The following is a 19,432-nucleotide window of genomic DNA, read 5'->3' as shown; positions in this document are numbered from 1 at the left end:
GGCATCTATAACCTTCTTTCTGAAAGACTCAGAGAGCTCTTTTGATCTAGGCATGGTGACCAAACTAAATCCTAGCAAGCCAAACTAAATGTCTGAGGTTTAAATAAGACAGGTTCCTCCAAGATCCTCTCTGACGATGTTCTAATCACTTGCACCTGAGCTGGTGCACCTGATTCTAATTTTAGGTATTTGAAGTCGTGATAAATGTAGGGGTGTACTTACTTTTTCCACATGCGAAATTTGCATTTATGTTTATTTAAATTATACAATGGACTACAAAATGTAAATGTTTCATGATATTTGTTATATTATATCACCTTTATCTATCAATATTGTTGAACAGCTCTCTCTGTGCTTTGTCACCCAAATAGTCCTACAGGTCGCATAAGATCTGCCAGCAACCCTCTGATGGTTAAACTGCCAAAATCTAGGCTCTCTGCTCACCTTCACTCTTTCATTCCTCTTTTCTCCCGCCTCTGGAACAAACTCCCACACTCCCTTCAATCCCACTCCTCCCTCCACGTCTTTAAAACAGCTGTTCGCCACCATCTCTTATCTTCCCCCATCCAAAACCTTGATCTTTTCTATAGGCTATGAGCCAGACCCCCCAAATTGACCGGTCGGTACCATACAGATGGAGTAAGGCTCATTGTGATTTTTAGCAAGATATATGTCCTTAGATATGAAAAAAAAGTGATAGCAGTGTATAACTCTCGGCCATCTCTGTGTTATCACCCGAAATATTATTATACGCCTGCTTCGCTTTGCCAAAAAATGTGATATTTGCTAAAATTGGAATAAATATGTTTTTAAGGACCACAGAGTGCCGAGATCGAGATCGAGATCGAGATCGTATTTCTGTTATGTTTTCCACTCTGTCAAAGTGCCTTTGGGCTTCTGGAAAAGCGCTATACAAAATAAATGAATTATTATTATTATTATTATTTGTTCGAGAGATCATGATAAACCTAGAGTGTGGAGCAAGTTTGCATGCATTGTGAAATATAATGTAGCTGATGTTACAAACCTACTTTAGGATACTAGCTAATACCAAAAATTACACCGAGATACCAAAAGTAGTAGACGAATAAACCTAAAATGTTCAAAAGCTATGTTTCGTTCCAAAATATCAAAATTAGGGGGTATGGTTGAACATATTTTGAACTTTGCCAAAATATGTGCCCCAAACAACCACCATATTACAAAGTAATGATATATTCCAATGCAGTGGTTCCTTGCGAAGATTTTGAGGGGTCAAATGTTACTCTGGGAGTTTTCATTTTTGAAATATTGACAAAAATGTACAATGTGAATTCTGAACTCGAAGCGATTTCGACCACCTTTTCACTAAATTTAACATATTTTTTGGCATTATATCAATATTTTGATAAATAACCCCCACAAATGTTCTATATTTCTATTACTATATTAGTTGGCATCCAGTATGCAAATTATTGGCACTGTGGTCCTTAAAAACATATTTATTCCAATTTTAGCAAATATCACATTTTTTGGCGAAGCGAAGCAGGCGTATAAGAATACTTCGGGTGATAACACAGAGATGGCCGAGAGTTATACACTGCTATCACTTTTTTTTCATATCTAGGGACATATATCTTGCTAAAAATCACAATGAGCCTTACTCCATCTGTATGGTACCGACCAACCCCCTTGGCTCATAGCCTACTACCCCCGCTAATTCACCCCAGATCCACTTTGTTTGAAATTCCAACTGCTTTCCTGTAAGTCCTGGCAGTGTCCATATGTTTTATTCCTCTCCCATCCCCCCTTCCCATGCCTCTCCCCCCCACCCCCAAAGCCCTCTCCCTCCCACAGATCTCTCGATGTCCCTGCTCTCAAATGTTGTGTTTGTGTCCTTCCCCCTCTCTCCCCATCTTGTCTACCGCTCCCCATGTTATATGTTTTATGTGTCGGTTTGTCTTTCTGTGTGATTCATGTTAGCTCTTTCACGAGCCTCGATCTTGTATACAAAAAAAAAATACAAAAAAATAATGAAGATCAAATAGCTGTATGTTGAAATATGTTGAGAAAGTCAAAACTTTACATGGGGTGTACTTACTTTTTCACGTGACTGTATATCTGTTGCAAGCAGGTATATTTAAAGTATGTGAAGCATAGAGTTGCGATTTCAATTCAAGATCAGTGGTGTTTTAAGAAACTCACTTAAGTTATTGAGAAAATACTGGAAGCATTGATTAGAAAGGGAGATATAAATATATCATGAGAAATATACTGTGGTAACAATAAATACTGTCGCGCAATTGCCCCTTGGTTAAGACCAGGGGATTGCGGATGGACTCGAGCTTACTTGGAGGCGTTTCCCAATTCAATTTATGGCGGACCAATACATGAGCCGGGATGAACTATGCCGACTTACCTTCACGGCCGCAGGCATCCTCAACCTGAAAATTATTAACTTTACACGAACACGGAATTATGTACAACAATAAATATTTATTACGGAACCCGAGAACAATGGAATGTGACGATAAATAAATAATGTTCCTAAATCGAGATCCCACACACAGACTTCATATGCAGGACGAATGGAAAGGGTAAATCAAAGGAAACTTTGTTTGTGGATGCGAGCTTATCTGTCCCTGGATGTGTAGCATTCGTCAGGAATCGTCTGGTTGTGCAGCTTGGTCGTCCAACGCGGCTCCGGTTGGCGCGAACTGCCTGGTCTTTGGCGCGGAGCGGCCCTCGGCATGCCCACGCGATCGCTTGTCAACGCTCCAACGCAAGCCTCGCTCGCTGGTCCTATGCGAACGCAGGGGAAGAGAATCGTCCGCTGGTCTCCCCACCGTCTTTCGAACATCCACCAAGCAGAACAGGTCCAACACGAAGGGACAGTCAAGGGAAAGCAAGAGGCAAAAGGAAGTGCTCTGGACAGGAAGGAACCAGGAACGAGAGGGGACAATGTTGGCACACCAACGTTCACCAGCAAAGTCCGGACCAAAGTGACAAAATGTGCGCCGCTCCCAGTCTCTTGCTCGGCGTGCTCTGACGTCATCCGGGCCTCTGCACCAACCAGCGTGTCACTTGTTATGCCCTCCTTCGCACCCTCCAAACCGACTGGCCGAATGTTCGCGCTTTCCGCACTGATTGGCCAAGGTGTCATTGGTCGGTGGCCAATCAGTGTGTCGCTCCTTCACCTTCTTTACCCCCAATCACGGGGAATCTTCTTGTCCCTTCCCCGACCAATCACACGTTCTCCTGGGTGTGGCTATTGCCTGCCTTGCACGATGTTTGTCACCATGGTGGCGTACTGCGCGGCCGCTGCCTGTTGGTTTTTCCGGTCAGTCATTGTAGGGGGTGGGGAGGGTATTTAATTAGTGTGTGCACTAAGGGCCTATCTAAGTGTCTATAAGAGTGCGTTGCCATAAGGGACACAGGTATGATCACCAGGTCTGACACACAGGGGAATTATCTTAGTCCCTAGAACTATTTAACACACAAACATCTTTGTATGATCACAGGTATCCACTTACCCCGACAAACCGCCTAAACACAGAATATACAGTATCACAGGTGAGGTTCCCTATCACGACAGCCGGATACTTACCTATGCAGATCTACCGAAATCTATATATGCCTAACCCAAAATTCATAACAATACAATATAACAGTATGATGTGATGCTGCATTGGTTGTACTTGTGTGAAAGAAGGGGTGCTAAAGTTGTAGTGTTGGAAGTGGGGAAGGGGGGGATGTGTGAGATGGAGGATGCTGATTCAAAGGTTGCGGATGCTTGGGTAAACAGAGTTGCAATAAAGTTGCATATCCGTCTTAATTATCTCTGAGTTATGGTTGTTAAAAGTTCACTTTCATTCCAAGGTTTAAATATTATTTGAACTTAAAATTATTTTTTTTCTCACCACCTGACAAATATGCCCTCACTTCCTTGTTATTTTGATTGGGTTAATGGGTAAAAGTAAAATAATTTTTCCAGATTCATCATATTTTTGGGTCCCATTAATAGTATTTAAAAAAAAATCTTTATCCAATTTTGTGTATCCAATTTATCATTTTTCAAATCATATTCATTGTTGTCATTCTATCAATAATATTGACTTTGTTGGCCGTATCGAGGCACTGAGATTCTTGAACATGAGAGAGTTCAAGCTTGGTGTTTGCAGATTATATGGTTTATTAAGTGGCGTTGACCTTTTCAGGTCACCATGGGATTGGCTAGATCTTGGTCATTGTCATGTACACAGCTAAATTGTCATGTACACAACTTGCTACATTGTCATGTACTCAACTTGCCACAGCTAAATCATGGTCATATTCCCTTAAGTAATCGATATTCCTTTAACCCTCAGTCAATCGAACTTCTTGCCATCAACTGGAAATAATTTATCCTGCTGCCTTTAATTCCTTTGTTGAACAAATATTTTTCCCCCTGAAATTATAAGACAGCAATATAGAGGCATCAGCACAGGATAGCAAGCAAACCCACATAACAGTGAACAGCATAGTACATTTCTGTACCAGTATGTGGTTTTCAGAGCTCCACCCTCTCTCTCCAGAGCTGTGAGGATTTCCATATCTTAGCTTGCCTTTGGCTTTGAAGGCCTAATGAACTTGGGGAATATTCTGTTTGGCATTGTTGAGACTATTGCTCAGCATACATTATTCTATTGCTCAGTTTTTTTTTTCTGTAGAAGATTGAGGCTTATGGGCCTGGTGTTGGCTTAGCGGTTAGGGTGCCGGCTTGGGATCCTAGGATCCTGGGTTTGAATCCCGGTCAATCGCTGAATTAACGCCAGGGGGGTTGACTCAGCCTGTCATCCTTCCGAGGTCGGCAAATTGAGTACCAGCTTGCTGGGATGAATGATCCCGGTGTGTACCCCGGTTTAGAATAGGTACACCGTATCCCTGCGCATCGTAAGAGGCGACCAAGGGTTGGCGTCAGGAAGGGCATCCGGCCATAAAAACATTGCCTCAAACAGGGAACCATGATTGTCATGGTGCCCGCAAGGCTAACCCCCGCTCTAGTGGGGAAAATGGCCTTAAAACGATCATTCATTCATTCATTCATTCATTCATTGAGGCTTATGGAAGAATGAGGTGGGAAGATGGTTGGGAGCAATGAACAAACATTGGGGCATTGAGGCCACTTTTTTTTTTTCTTTTTTTTTTGTATACATAGTCAAGGCTCGTGGAAGAGCTAGTAACCTGAACGAGTCGGGATGTAACAGACAACACCAAGACGCAAACAAGCATGCATTGTGTGGACAAGATGGACACAGAGGATGCATAGGGTGGACAAGTGGGATGCAGAAGGGAACTCCATGGAGGGAAAACTGGAAAATTTGAAAGCAGATACAACATACAATTAAAGAAAATGAATGACTAGGAAAAGAGAAAGGATGAGGAGAGGAAAGACAGTAACTTGCAAGTAAGTGTTGTGTTAGGTAGAGTTAATGGGGGTCGAAAAGTTTCTGGGTATTGATGGAGGATGATGCAAGTTGATGGTGCAACACCTGCTTGAAGCCCTAGCCTAGAGGGACAAGTGTGATTGAACAGCCTCGTGGGGAAAAGACAGCCCCACAAATGGGAGAAAAGAGTGAAGCTTGCCAGCAAGCATGGGTTTTGGAAGGATAACTAGGTGTGCTTTGCTGGGGGGAATGAGAGTGCCCTGAAGGAGCAGGGCAGGATTGGGCTGAGAGAACAGATGGTGCCAGACAAGAGGAGATGCAGTGAAAAAAACAGGGCTCACCTAGCATTGGTCATCGAGGAGGTCATTAAAGATCCCACATTTTCTTTTGTGAAGAGTAGGCGAATTATCACTAGCACCCTGGCTAAATTCCAAATTCCTGCACATTTAGTCAAGTATCCTAGTTTGGAGTGGTCTCATCCAGGATGAGTAATAAGCTATAATTTCTCACCTAAATTGGTGAAAGTTATGAATGATTCATTCAGTAAGAAAGACATGGCAAAAGAGCTGAAATTAAATACTGCAATGCAACTCACTTCTGTGACGTTACACCAATTACCCAAATTGGCTTCACCTGGCATCTTATTTCTTCACTAGTCAAACTCCTGTAAAGAGTATGGGCCTTTGATTGATATACTAAATAATGCAAGTTATTTAATGTATTTTATATTTTATATTTTTTAAATGTTTGAGACTCTGAAGCACGTTTCCATGATTTACATTAAATGCATGGGGTGATATAAATTTACTTTTACAAGATCAGGGTTTAGTGACCATGATAATTTCTAAATGAGCATTTTTATTTTAGGCGTGTGTGTGTGTGTGTGTGTGTGCGTGTGTGTGTGTGTGTGTGTGTGTGTGTGTGTGTGTGTGTGTGTGTGTTTTCTTTTTGTGTGTCCACCTTTTGACACTTCTTGACTGCAGGAATGGTGGACACACCTGTGGCTTAATGAAGGCTTTGCCACCTGGATCGAGTACTTGTGTGTTGATCACTGCTTTCAAGACTTTCATATCTGGACCCAGTTTGTTGCCAAAGATCACAGCCGTGCCCTCGATTCAGATGGCTTGGAAAACAGTCATCCTGTGGAGGTACATTTCTAGCTCAGAGAGAGTGACTAGTTTAGTTTTGATGTTTGAGACCTGGAAGTTGTAAATAAACTCGTGAAAGATTGCATTGTGAGTCGATTATAGGTTGACAAGGGTGAGTGGTGAGTGTTGGAATGTCCGCCATATATGTTTAATATTGGTGAGTTAAGACATTTTATATTTCACAAAGAAAATTTCGAAATTATTTTGTAATAGCACTGTAACATGACTGTGTCTTGAGTGGATCAAGGTCGCACTGGGCATACTTGGTCCAAGATCACCAAGTGATGATCGGCCTGATTTTAATGTTATACGCATTAAATATTGGATCAAGATCACTTCTCGTGCCAGAAAAATGACAGACAGCTGCAGTTGCGCATCTTCCTGCAAAGACAGCAAATACGAAGATGGCAGGCTCACAGACTAAACTATTTAATAAGAATAATGGCAATAACAATTTCCATAAAATAAAGCAAGTTGCAATAAATCGTTATGTACATCGTGTTGCACCGATATAAATTTTTTTCCCGATAACCGATATTTACATGACAAAATTGTCAATGTTTTGTTGGGCCTGCTCCGATGCACACAGCTACTGCAGGCTCCTGGTCCAGGGTTCTGATTGGTGTATCACCACTAAGGCAATTTCCTCGTTGAGGCTGAGACGAGTGGAACTTGGGAAAATAACTGATCTCTTCAATCATAACTCTCAAATGGTCTGATGGTCACTGAACTTGTACTTGAGCCGAACTCCCACTGTAACCGAGATGTGAAAACCCAGTTCTACTGAGGCATTCCCCCTCGCCTCTTTCATCTCGTTGTTGGCTGCTATCTCCACAGGCGGGTGGGTTTCAGGTGATGGAACGGAAACTTACCAGGTCTCAAAGTATCCATCTCTGCTCAGCACTGGTTCACTGAATTCTGGAGAGAGATGGTTGCGGTATAGCAGCTTGCCTTTTCACCATGGAGAGGAAACCCAAATTTAGGTTCCTCTTTGAGGCTCATATAAAATGCGTATCCATCCTTAGGCAAAGCAGAAAACAACATCTTATAAATCTCAAGGCTGAACCCTCCAACCAGTCTCCTTCCTCCAAGTCATGGTAGCACATTGTCATTACTCCCCATCCATCCTGTTCCTCACCTAAAAGGGCATTACTGCAGTCTCTACTCGAGATAAGGCAGACTGATAAACTCTTTGCTTAGAAATTTATTGGATCCAACATAGTCCGTTCTGCCCCCATCTTATCACGACATACCCACTTTCTACTAGACTCTGTGCCCTCTTCACCTGAGAAGGTAGACAAAGGTCTATCCAGCCTTGACCCTGCTTTGGTGATTGGCCCAGATGGCATGAGTGCTCATGTTCTCAATGCCATGTTCTGCTGTTCTTGCTTCCCCTCTATCTCCCCTATTCAATCTGTCCTCCTTTGGCAACATCCCATCTGCGTGATGTCAGCAAACGCCTCTCCCATCCACACGGGTGAAAAAACAGACCCTACCAACTATAGGCCAGTGAGCTTACTTCCAATTACAAGCAAAGTTGTGTAATCCATCATTGTTGCTGATGTTATATTTCCTGTTTTCAACCAACTGGATTACTGACTATCAGTTTGCATCATCACAATTCTCTGGGCATGCTTCTGCCCATCTCTCAGCAATGGTTGGAGGCCATCAATCTCAAGAGGATAGAACCATCTCTCTGGACATATCTCTTGCATTTGACAGTCTAGCATCCTGCTTTGTATGCTAAGCTCTCTGCCTGTGGCATAGAAGGCCATCCTAATTTCTGGATTTCTGATTTCTTCCACTCAAGCAGTTATGTTGTTATTGATGTAATTCTCCCCTCCCTTCTACTGGTGGAGGTCTGAATTCCCCAAGGCAATGTTTTGTGCCTAGTCTTGTTGCTAATCTAATTAACTGGTTAATACAAGTGACTTCCCCCATGCTCTGAAACACACTCTTACATTTTGCAGACAACTCGATGTTGTCATACAGTACCGACATCCCTCTGCTAGACAGACAGCAGATCTATCTCTTTTTCTCTCTGCTGATCTAGAAATGCTTAGATGCTGGTCTGATAAATGGAGTATGTCCTTTAATAATGGAAAATCTCATCTCATCCTAGAGCTCTGGAAGGATATTCAAATGATCCCACCTATTTATTTGGTCATCCACTGGAAAAGGTTCAGTCTTTTGAACTTGTAGACCTCACCACTAATCATAACCTCTCCTGTGCTACCCATATTACAAGGCTGGCCTTCAAAGCCAGCTGTTGACTGGTCTCATCCTCCATCAATCCAAATATTTCCTTGAAAAATCAGAGCTATTCACCATCGATCAGAGCCTTTGTTTGTAGCTCAATGGAGTATGGCTGACACTCCAGCATCACATCTATATCTCCAGGGTTGTGTGGAAGCCAGATCTCTCAAATTTGTTGTAATCTCTCGTGATGGTACTGATGCATATGAGGTCTGTTGCTTTCACATTGCAGACAGATCGGTGGTCTTTCTGGCGTTGGTTGCATTGGCACGGCCGGTTGTTGCAACGTTCATACCCAGCCAGCTAGCATGTTGGTAATTGCTGCACATTCGGAGCAGAGAGACTTTGGATTAATGGTTACGACTTCAAATATGTTGGAGGAAATGGAGATAGATAGAACAGCTATCATTATTGAGTGGATGGTACACCAAATAAACAAACAGGTATTTATGAAGAGGTATATACAGCAAGAGGGGTTTGTGAGAACAAATGGACAAGAATGGTGCATATAATGCACACTTTCCACTCGTCTTTGACCTGATTCCCGATCTGAATATAAACTGTCGGAATGGTTGCCTCAGATGGACATTTAGATGGGTGTTCCCATTTGCTAGCATTAGTTTGTGGACGTTAAAGATCCCACAATGTCTTTCAAGAAAAGTAGATGCGTTATTGCCGGCACTTTGAACAAATTTCAAATTCCTGCCAAATCTGCTCTCGTCGACCATCAGACTTGGCCAACCAAGTTGTGAATGACTTGGGCCAAACCTCCTTCTTGGCCAAGAAGGTCTGTAATGTGTGCTGTGTGCATGTTTTATGTTAGCATTGTTGTGATATGCTTTTGTCACACAGTCCTTCATAATGTGCTGAATTTAAAAGTACAACAATTTTATGAGCATTATTGCAGTGTGCATTTTTACGGGCATCTAATTAATCATTGTAGCTGTCGTAAGAATGTTTTTCAGCATTGTCACCTTTTTGCATCTTGATGTATTTTAAAAGATCATTGACGCCTTCCAAATTTCAATTTGTACTTTGGTATGCTTGAGATACTGCATTTGTATGCTTAATTAGTATTCCAGCTAATCTGCTAACTTAGCCTATTATAAATCTTGCCATGTGGGGCAGGTGGAGGTTGGCAACCCTGGAGAGGTGAATGAGATCTTTGACGCAATCTCATACAGCAAGGGGGCTTCCATTATTCGCATGCTACATGCATTCATTGGTGATGCGGTGAGGAACAAAGGCCTTCATAACATTACTCACTGGACGATGGTTTTCCTTTTGATTGCACCCCCCCCCCTCCCACCCTCCCCTTACATCACATGAGTTTCCCCCTTTTTCCCCGTTTTTCACCTTAAAAAAAAAACTATGACTCATTAAAAATGAACTGTGAGTAAATTACATGAAATTGAAGAGATTGAATGAAATGAATGAATGAATATGAATGAATGAATATGAATGAGATTGGAAGACATTATTTTACTTTTAGAAAATACCAAGGAAGTTGGTGTATAGTTAGCAGATTCGGATAAGGCATGTGAGATTCGAAGGTTGAGTGATGGAATCCTGAGGCAAAAGCAAATATTAGAACACTAAATAGGTCTATCATTGTATTGTATTACCCCTTTTTATACCATGTCTTTTGCTTTATTTTTCTATTTACATTCCAAATCGGGGCCCTCTCTGGACATATCTCAAGCTTTTGATACAGTCTGGCATCCTGCGGTGCTCTCCAAAATGTCTGCCTATAGCATTCAAGGCCAGCTCCACACAAGGCCTACTGACTTCCTCTACTCCCGTAGTCAATATGTGGCTCTCGACGTAATCCTTTCATCTCCTCTCCCTGCCAAGGCTGGAGTACCCCAAGGTAGTGTTCTGGGCACAGTCCTTTTACTGATCTTCATCAATGATCTCTATGACACTCTGGAAAATCCACATTATTTATTTGCTGATGAGTCCACCATCCACCATGACGTCCCTCATCCGACAGATAGACAAGCAGACAGGCAAACTCTTTCCTCTTTTCAGTCCTTGGAGGTTTAACAGGTGTAGAAAAGATCATAATTTAGGATGGGGGTGAACAGCATGACTTGATGATTGTGAACTTGAATATCTGGAGGGAAGAAGAGGAATTGATGAGAGTATGGAAGGTGGTTCTACAGGTGGGGAAAAAAGAGGAATAAATGAGTGGAGGATTTAGGCAGTGGAGGAGCATTGGTTTTGGGTATAGGCAGTTTCACCAGGAGGGGGTTGCTGATGGACCGTGTGCGTCCTGCAGATATCTGAGGGGGACAAAGCACAGAGAAGGCAGACGGTGCAAGTCTTGACAAAGCACCACCTTGACAAGGCACTACCAGGTTTTAGAGGAGGGAGACAAGTTTGAAAGCTTATTATTGAGATTGGACAGATGTTTTCTAACTCGAGAGAGAGTAGACACACTTGTTATTAGCTTTGTGGGATGATCTGAGGTTGTCTTTTGTTGGATTTGCTTGCCAGGAGGATAATGCAAGTTATTTTAAAGCAACTGCCTTGCCACAGGATTCAGAGTACCAAGAGCAGGAGGTTGCGTAAGATAATGGAAGATGAGATGGGATGACTCGGTGCATAAGAGAGAGCAGGTTTCTGTGAAAGAATTCCCAGGCTGAATTTATATCAGTGGTGGTGGATGTAGGAGACAAGTACTGATGTGTAAAAAAAATTATAATAAAGAAAATAAATAAATAGACTTAAAACCGCGAACACGTGAGGTGGGAATGTAGAAGCAGGGCATACGTTATGAACTGTGAATACGTGGGGTCCGTGAATGCCGAGGTCCAACTGTATATTATGTATTATATATATAAAGCTGAGTTTATGTATGTGGGTGGGTCATAAGCGCCGCCCATTCTACAGGCCACGCCCCCTCCCTCTTCCTCCCTGCATCCCAAGCACCGCCTATTAGCCAAACGACGCCATTGGGCCAGATAGAGTGTAATCCACCATTTTTTCTCTATATATAGCTGTTTGGCTTCATTTGCTTCTGGTGTACATTTGAAGACTGAACAATGCGTCTTCTGTCATTAAATAAAGGTACTGTTTTGAGGAAACAATTGATTGCATCTCATGCAGAGGAAACTGGAATTCATTTATGTAAAGTAAAACGGAAATCCTCTTCTTCCTCCTCTCTTAATATTCCCGTCATTGAAATGCCAGTTGCCCGACAACGCCGGGTACCTCTGCCGGGTCTATATATAGCTTCTTTCAAACAAGGAATACTGAGAATTTAATGTACGAACGTTTAATGCCTTTCTCCATAATTCAGTTTAGTTTTTTTTTTGGTTATCAGTTGAAATACTGTATACCATTTTTCTAAAAAAAAAAGAAAAAAAAAATTTGCCACAATAAAACAGCTTGTGCGTGAAGAAGGGGAGTATTAAGACTATGTTAAGGCTGTCGTATTTCACTCGGAGAGTTGTTAGTGCATGGAAAGGTGGTGGCAGCAGAAAGTTTGGATTGGTTTAAACTGAAATCGGATATGTAGCTATAAGCAATGGGGATAGAGGGACACATCAATGTTGGCAGAATTGCTCAGGCTTTGTGCCTAATGGCCTCCTCATGTGTTGGAATTCCTTGTGCGAAATACTTTTTCAGGCCTTCAGAAAGGGATTGCACCTGTACTTGACCAAGTTTGAATACAGAAATGCAGCTACAGGTAAGAACCTTTGCTCAATTGTAACACATCCTCCACACCATGCCCGCTCTAGAAGTTCATTCATTACCTCCACCACCATAGGTGGATGGAGGTTATGTATTCACCCTTGTCTGTCTGTTTGTCTGTGAGTGGGATATCTTGAAAAGTTATGGATGGATTCAAACGAAATTTGTTGGACAGGTTGGATGTGTGACAAGGACAAATTGATTAGATTTTTGGTGAAGATCTGGCTCTGGATACTAGAATCTTTTATGTGATTCTTCACCACTGAGAGATGGGCCAAAAACGATAACGTAGCAGGATATCTCAAAATGTTCCAGACAGATTCAGACGAAACTTGGTGGACTGGTGTGACGGGGGAAGGTAAGACGTGTTTAGAAAGACAGTGCGAGGATTACAGCCTCTCGCTTACCGGGCGGTAGCAGTCGTGCTCCTGCGACCCAACAGTAAAGGGAAAGGTGAAGGTGGGAGGAATTTATGTGGTGTCTAATGGTGCGTGTTGGAGATTATACGAGGTGTGGTTGTGGTACGTGCAAGCATGTCTTAGTGTAGGAGCGAAAATGCATCATCATTCGGGGGCTGCTCTAGAGGAGTTGGGCTGTTGCTCTGAAAAGAACAGTTGATGGCATACTGCTTCTTCGTTGAGCTCTTTTGAGTTCACTCAGAACGATTTTTATACTACGAAAGCTGAGAAAAAAAATGTGTAAGATAATAGCCTTCTGTGTAAGAACTAAAAGATATAGGCAGCGTGGCATGGCTTCGGACATATGGTCTGCTTGCGCCGTCTGTCCGAGTTCCCTAAACCCCAGCTCGCCTCGCCAACACAAGCACCACCTCCCGAGCATCTTCACCAGCAATGAACCCAAACAAGACCAAAGCCAGAACCAGCAGCACCCTGAAGCCAAAACCAGCAGCACACACAGATCCTGCCCTGTGGTCTTTTATACCTGAATAGCAAGGGCAGGCCCTAAAGACGGATCAAAACGAGCTCTTGGTGAAAATATGGCTGTCCATTTTCACACTGCCACTTTGGCCCCAACCACGCCAGCTTTTGCAATGGATTTTCTCAGTTAGTCGGGAAACCGCGCTCGGGGAAGACCTCTCCGCACTTAACATGTGGCTTGACTCGTAGCATGTTACAGGCGTGGGGTGAACACTGAGAGCTCGTACCTGGTTGAAGAAATGGACAGAGTGATTTATTATCCAGAGGACGTCACTGGCCAGTCAAACGTCTGTTTATTCTGAGGTGTTTAATGAGGTCTGTAGAACTCCTGCCGCCACGCGTATTGATCGCGCTCCCAGGCCGCGATCAATAGATCCCTCCCATAGATTCCACAGATTCTCAATGGCATTACAGTCTGGGCTTTGACTGGGCCACTTAAGGACTTTCACGTTCTTGTTCTAAAGCCATTCCAGTGTTGCTTTGGCTGTATGCTTGTATGCTGTATTGTCCTGTTGGAATGTAAATCTTTGCCACAGTCTAAGGTCTTTTGCACTCTGAAGCAGCTTCTCCTCAAGGATTTGCCTGTATTTGGCTCCATTCATTGTTCCCTCTATCCTTACAAGTCTCCCAGTCGTTGCTGCTAAAAAGTGTCCCCATAGTTGGGAACCATCATGCTTCATGCTTCCACCTGAACAGATGCTTCCACCATCATGCTTCATGGTAGGGATGGTGTTAGATGGGTGGTGAGCTGTGCTCTGTTTTCGCCAGACGTAGGGCTTTGCATTCAGGCCAAAGAGTTAAATTTTTGTCTTATCAGACCACATAATATTTTTCCTCAGGCTCTGAGTCCTTCAGTGCATTTTTGCAAACTCCAGGCATGCTGTCATGTGTTTATTTGTTTCTCAAGAGAGGCTCCCGTCTGGCCACTCCCCCATGAAGCCCAGATTTGTGAAGTGCTGCAGAGACTGTTGTCATTCTGGTGTGTTTTTCCATCCCAACCAATGAACTCTAGTTCTGTCAGTGGTCATTGAGTTCTTGGTCACTTCCCTGACCAAGGTCCTGTTTGGTCATATGGCCAGTTTTAGGAATAGTGTGGGTCCTTCTATATTCTTTCCATTTCCTCATGATGGAGCTCACTGCGCTCTTGGGTATCTTCAACACTAGAAATTGTTTTATACCCTTCCCCAGATCTATGCCTCCTCACAATTCTATCTCGGATTTCTACGGACAATTTCTTGGACTTCATGGTAGAGTTTCAGCTCTGACATCTGTCATCTGTGGGACCTTGTATAGAAAGGTGTTTCTTTCTCAATCGTGTCCAATCAATTGAATTGGCCACAGGTGGACTCCATGAAGTTTTAGAGATATTTCAAGGATGATCAAAGGAAATGGGATGCACCTAAGCTCAATTTGGAGAGTCGTACATAGCAAAGGGGTTGAGTACTTATTGACTCGAGACATTTCAGCTTTTCATTTTTAATTATTTTGTAAAAATTTCTTAAAAAAAAATTCCACTTTGACATTATGTGGTATTACATGTAGATAGATCAGTGACAAACAAAATCTCTTTTTAATCCATTTTAAATTCAGGCTGCAACACAGCAAAATGTGCAAAAGTCAAGGGTTGTGAATACTTTCTGAAGGCACTGTAAGTGTTATCCCAAAGTCCAAACATGGACTGTATACATGCCAGAGTTGGTGGGGGTGCTGTGTGTGTGTGTGTGTGTGTGTGTGTGTGTGTGTGTGTGTGTGTGTGTGTGTGTGTGTGTGTGTGTGTGTGTGTGTGTGTGTGTGTGTGTGTGTGTGTGTGTGTGTGTGTGTGTGTGTGTGTGTGTGTGTTTCTCTTGCATATCCAATAATTCCTAAGCCAATGTGTTATATTCTGGTGACGTCATCAGCTTACAAGCATACATCAGCTTACTAGCATACATCAGCTTACTACCATACATCAGCTTACATCATTGTATAATGGCATTTTTCTGCCATTTTGATGTAAATAGAGATTGATTATATCGGTGAAAACCGCCCATTATTCTTATGAGTCGATACCTTCAGCAGCTCATTTAATTGTGAGCCCAGCTACTGAGTCAACACTTGAGGTCTGGTTGTTCAGTAGCTGTAGAAGTGCATTAACCATAGACCAATTGAAGCACTGAAATTGCCACAAAAATCCAATATGTAATGAAGTGATGATGCACAGAGCCATCTTCATTGACGATGCACTTGGCTGTTTGAACTGAAAATTATGGCCACCTCTACTGCTAAAACTTCTAAAGAGCGATAGTATCTTGAGTCACACATCAAGTACAGTTTTGCCTGCATCATCACATAGGGTTAGTGAAAAACCCCAATGTCATTTGCTGCAAACGTGTAGTTTGCTATCGCATTGATGAAACCAAGTCAACTGCAGCATCATCTCAAAATCAGACAGCTTGAGGAAACAAATATATATATATATATATATATATATATATATATATATATATTGTTTTTTATTTAGAGAAGTGACAAAGAAAGCCAGGCATTATTCAAAAGCAAGTGTACTCAGCTGTGGAAACCATTTATGATATGTCACTATCCAAATCGCTCATGCTAAGACGCCGTGTAATATATCTGAAGAGCCTATCCTGACGTCATGCAATGATATTGTCATTTAAGCTTAGCAATTGCAGTCTTGAAAAACTGAATATGTCGTCTATGTCAAATGGTACTGGGAAGTTTAGGATATGAGAAATCTGAAGATGTCAAAGAATAATTTATGCATCAAATTAAATATTCTGTGTTTGGTATGTTCCGTTTGTATCTTGGTTAAACCACTGATGTTGCAGCACACAGTTTTCTATATTACCATAGGGGAAGGGTCAACTCCAAAACCAAGACAAGTCCCCTGGGCGGAAAGGCAAAGAAAAATATGGAAAATGGGTCAATTTAATGAAATCTAGATGATCGATTAGTGACGTGAATTGTTGCAAGTTGATAGAAGTTGGGAAAACACTGCTGGGGAGGCTGTTCCAAAGAGAACCAGTGAGGGGGAAGAAGAAAGAGTCATGGCGATGGGTATTGAGGGAAGGGAGTGTAAAGCAGAAAAGATGAAGTGTACGTAGAAGCTAGATGGGTGTCGGTGAAGTTTAGGCTGTAACACAATGAAGAGGAAGAGGGACAGAAACGGAGTTTGAAAGAGCACTAATTCTGGTAATAATTTTAGAAGAGGCATAGGGAAGAGACTGTTTGATGAGCCAAAGGTTGGGGATGATTAGACAAAGGATTATTGTTATTCAGTTGGTCAGCCTTGGCTTTGATGTGATCAAGAATACTGATTACTGATGGAAGGGTGCTGCCCCAGCCATGGGAGCTCTATTCCATCACCGATCTTACTTGGGATTTGTAGAGGGGGAGCAGCCGATGGGAGTTTAAGTATTTGCGAGCTCTAAAGAGGAAACCTCCCATCTGCCACAATTCGTTTGGATGTTAAAAACACCACGGTGTATTTGGCGAAGAGTAGGCGAGCTATCACCGGCACCATGACCAAATTAAAAATTCCTGCCCTGTCTTCCTGAGCCAAAGTGGCAAAATGACCCTTTGGAGCCCTGCTATTTTCAACTACTTGCAATTGTGAGAGTGGATTATCCAGCCTACTTTAAATAAAAGCGAAATCCAGAAACTGCCTTGATGTGAAGGACGATATCGGATGTGCCACTTCTAACAAGCCACCAATAATAAAACTTGTCAAAGAAACCAGCATCATCCATCCCACTGATTTTCCTGTTGCCTGATATGGTAATTCTTGCCAAGCATTAAAAAATTACTTTACAGTAACTTGACTACTGTAAAGTAAAATATGTAAACTATATGAAAGTAACCTTACTGCTTAAAATTATATGAACAGTAATTCGATAACAATTAGATTAATGAACAGGATTATAAATAATTAAATTGATATATGTGGGAAAATTACATGCCCAGGCGAGGAATCAAGCCCAGGTCCTCTGGTGAACCGTACCAGTGCTCTGCCATCTGAGCTGTCTGGGCGACCCTGACTGAGCATGCAATTTTCCCACACATATGATTGCCATTCTCTTTCCGTCAATGGTTCCGGGGCACTTCCTGCCAACCAGAAGAGCACCAAGGGCCTGAACACGAGAGGGTCTTCCTCCAATGTGGGGGCAAATCCATGTCTGCTATTACAAACACCACTTGACAGTGTAGTGAAGCAATTACATTAATGAACAGGATTATAAATAATTAAATTCCTGGTCTGGGCATGTAATTTTTCCACATATATGAATTGAATTCGATAACAATGTTTTTAATCTTATTTGATTAAAAACAATGATAAAATTTACATTTATTTAATAAAGGGGTTATAAAGTTTGCATTCAAAATAATCTGCTGAACTATACAAGTGTTATTTTAGTCGATACGGTGGTTATACTGAGATGCTTGTTTTGTGAAAGTGTCACCGACACAAATAGTTTGAGAGACCATATTGAGCAATGAGTACAACCGAGACAAAATATCCATCACCAGATTGGCTGTCACTCCTATACATTTACCTCTTCACTTTGATTATAACTTTCATTTTGACTTGTGACAATTTAAGCCCACAGAGCTCGCAATAAAAGACTTTATAGACTAGACAGATTTCTGAGAAATGTGAATGTTAGGTGCATTTTAGGGTAAAAGTTGGGAACCTCACTTTTTAACATAATTCGGGTATGCTGAATTCGATTAACCTGGTTCCCAAGCCAAATTTTGAGTTTTTGACCTTCTAATTAGCATAAATAAAATGGCTGCCAAATTGCCATTTTTGGCCAATTTCTTTGAACGAGCAGTTATATATCATGTATATACATGCAGCTCTTTTACTTTAACTTTACAACTTTTACCCCAAAATGCACCTAGAAGCTTATACATGGCCTTTTTCATAAATCCGTCTAGTCTATATTATGGTTGGCGACATATTGAAAGAGACATTCAAACTGATATTGAAATTGGACGCTATAAAATGGGAAATGGTTTTAATAAGACAATGTTTCATACAAACATTTATTCTAAAATTAAGTATACATGGCCATGAAGCACAAACATTCAGGAATGTCACATGTTGTTTTGCCAAACTACATCAAATTCATACAAGGGGTCTGATCATCACTCTGTTGCTGGCAGGCACACATTTATGTGCACCTCAACTCTGAATAGCAATATTTGCAGCGTCGAGTCTTGCATTGCTTCTGGCATGCACAACAAATCATCTCGATGCAACTTTCTGGGATTGGACTCGGTGACATCAGAATAGGCTCACGTTCGTTTCCATCCCATTTCCACCGGTGCAGGAAGGTCAGGTATGGCACAATGAGCATTTCTCCATACCATGGCTTGATAGTGTACTCGCATCAAATGGAAATGAAGAGCATCACTTGTCGGTGACATTGCTTCTGGTTTACCAGTCTTGGAGAACAACATATGTCGTGCTGAATCAACAGAGGTTGTTCTGTGCACATTATATATTCTGCAGACGAATGCTTCTGCAGATTTGATTGTCTCCTCTGTGAGTTCACCAATGCCCAGGTTCTTCAACAGTTTATTCAAAACTCAAAAAAGCAAACTCAAAATTCGGCTTGGGAACTGGGTTAATCGAATTCAGCATACCCTAATAATGTTAAAAATTGAGGTTCCCAACTTTTACCCAAAAACGCACCTCGAAGCTTATACATGGCCTTTTTCCATAAATCCGTCGAGTCTATTGGAGCCCGGTGCAATGCCTGGTAGCTTATCCCTTATAAGTGGAGGACCTTTCCCCAATGCATGACGTAATAACCCGAAATAAGGGGAGGGGACTAAGATTATGGTCTGCTTTGAAATAACTTTTCTAAGGGACCTGTATGGTGGTTGCCATTACTTTTTAATGGTTTTCTCAAAACCGCAACAATATTATTAACCTCACCCCTTATAAAGGAAAGAGGAGGATGAGAAGAAGTACTGCTGA

At 41.9% G+C, this 19,432-nt stretch overlaps 1 protein-coding gene across 2 annotated transcripts in view; it reads left to right on the top strand.

Annotated features, from left to right (window-relative positions):
• LOC137432421 (puromycin-sensitive aminopeptidase) overlaps window positions 1-19,432 on the top strand; it is a 130,322-nt gene that overhangs the window by 52,933 nt on the left and 57,957 nt on the right. For both annotated transcript variants that reach the window (XM_068124348.2, XM_068124338.2), the window contains exons 10-12: window positions 6,389-6,553; window positions 9,938-10,042; window positions 12,443-12,503. In XM_068124348.2, coding sequence (XP_067980449.1) covers window positions 6,389-6,553; window positions 9,938-10,042; window positions 12,443-12,503 — 331 coding nt within the window. The remainder of the gene's footprint in view (window positions 1-6,388; window positions 6,554-9,937; window positions 10,043-12,442; window positions 12,504-19,432) is intronic.

The sequence above is a fragment of the Myxine glutinosa genome, chromosome 1 (assembly GCF_964187855.1).
Source record: "Myxine glutinosa chromosome 1, kmMyxGlut1.1, whole genome shotgun sequence".
NCBI classification, from domain to species: Eukaryota; Metazoa; Chordata; class Myxini; order Myxiniformes; family Myxinidae; genus Myxine; species Myxine glutinosa.
The sequence above is the reverse complement of the archived record's forward strand: the minus strand, read 5'-3'. Positions and strand labels throughout refer to the sequence as shown.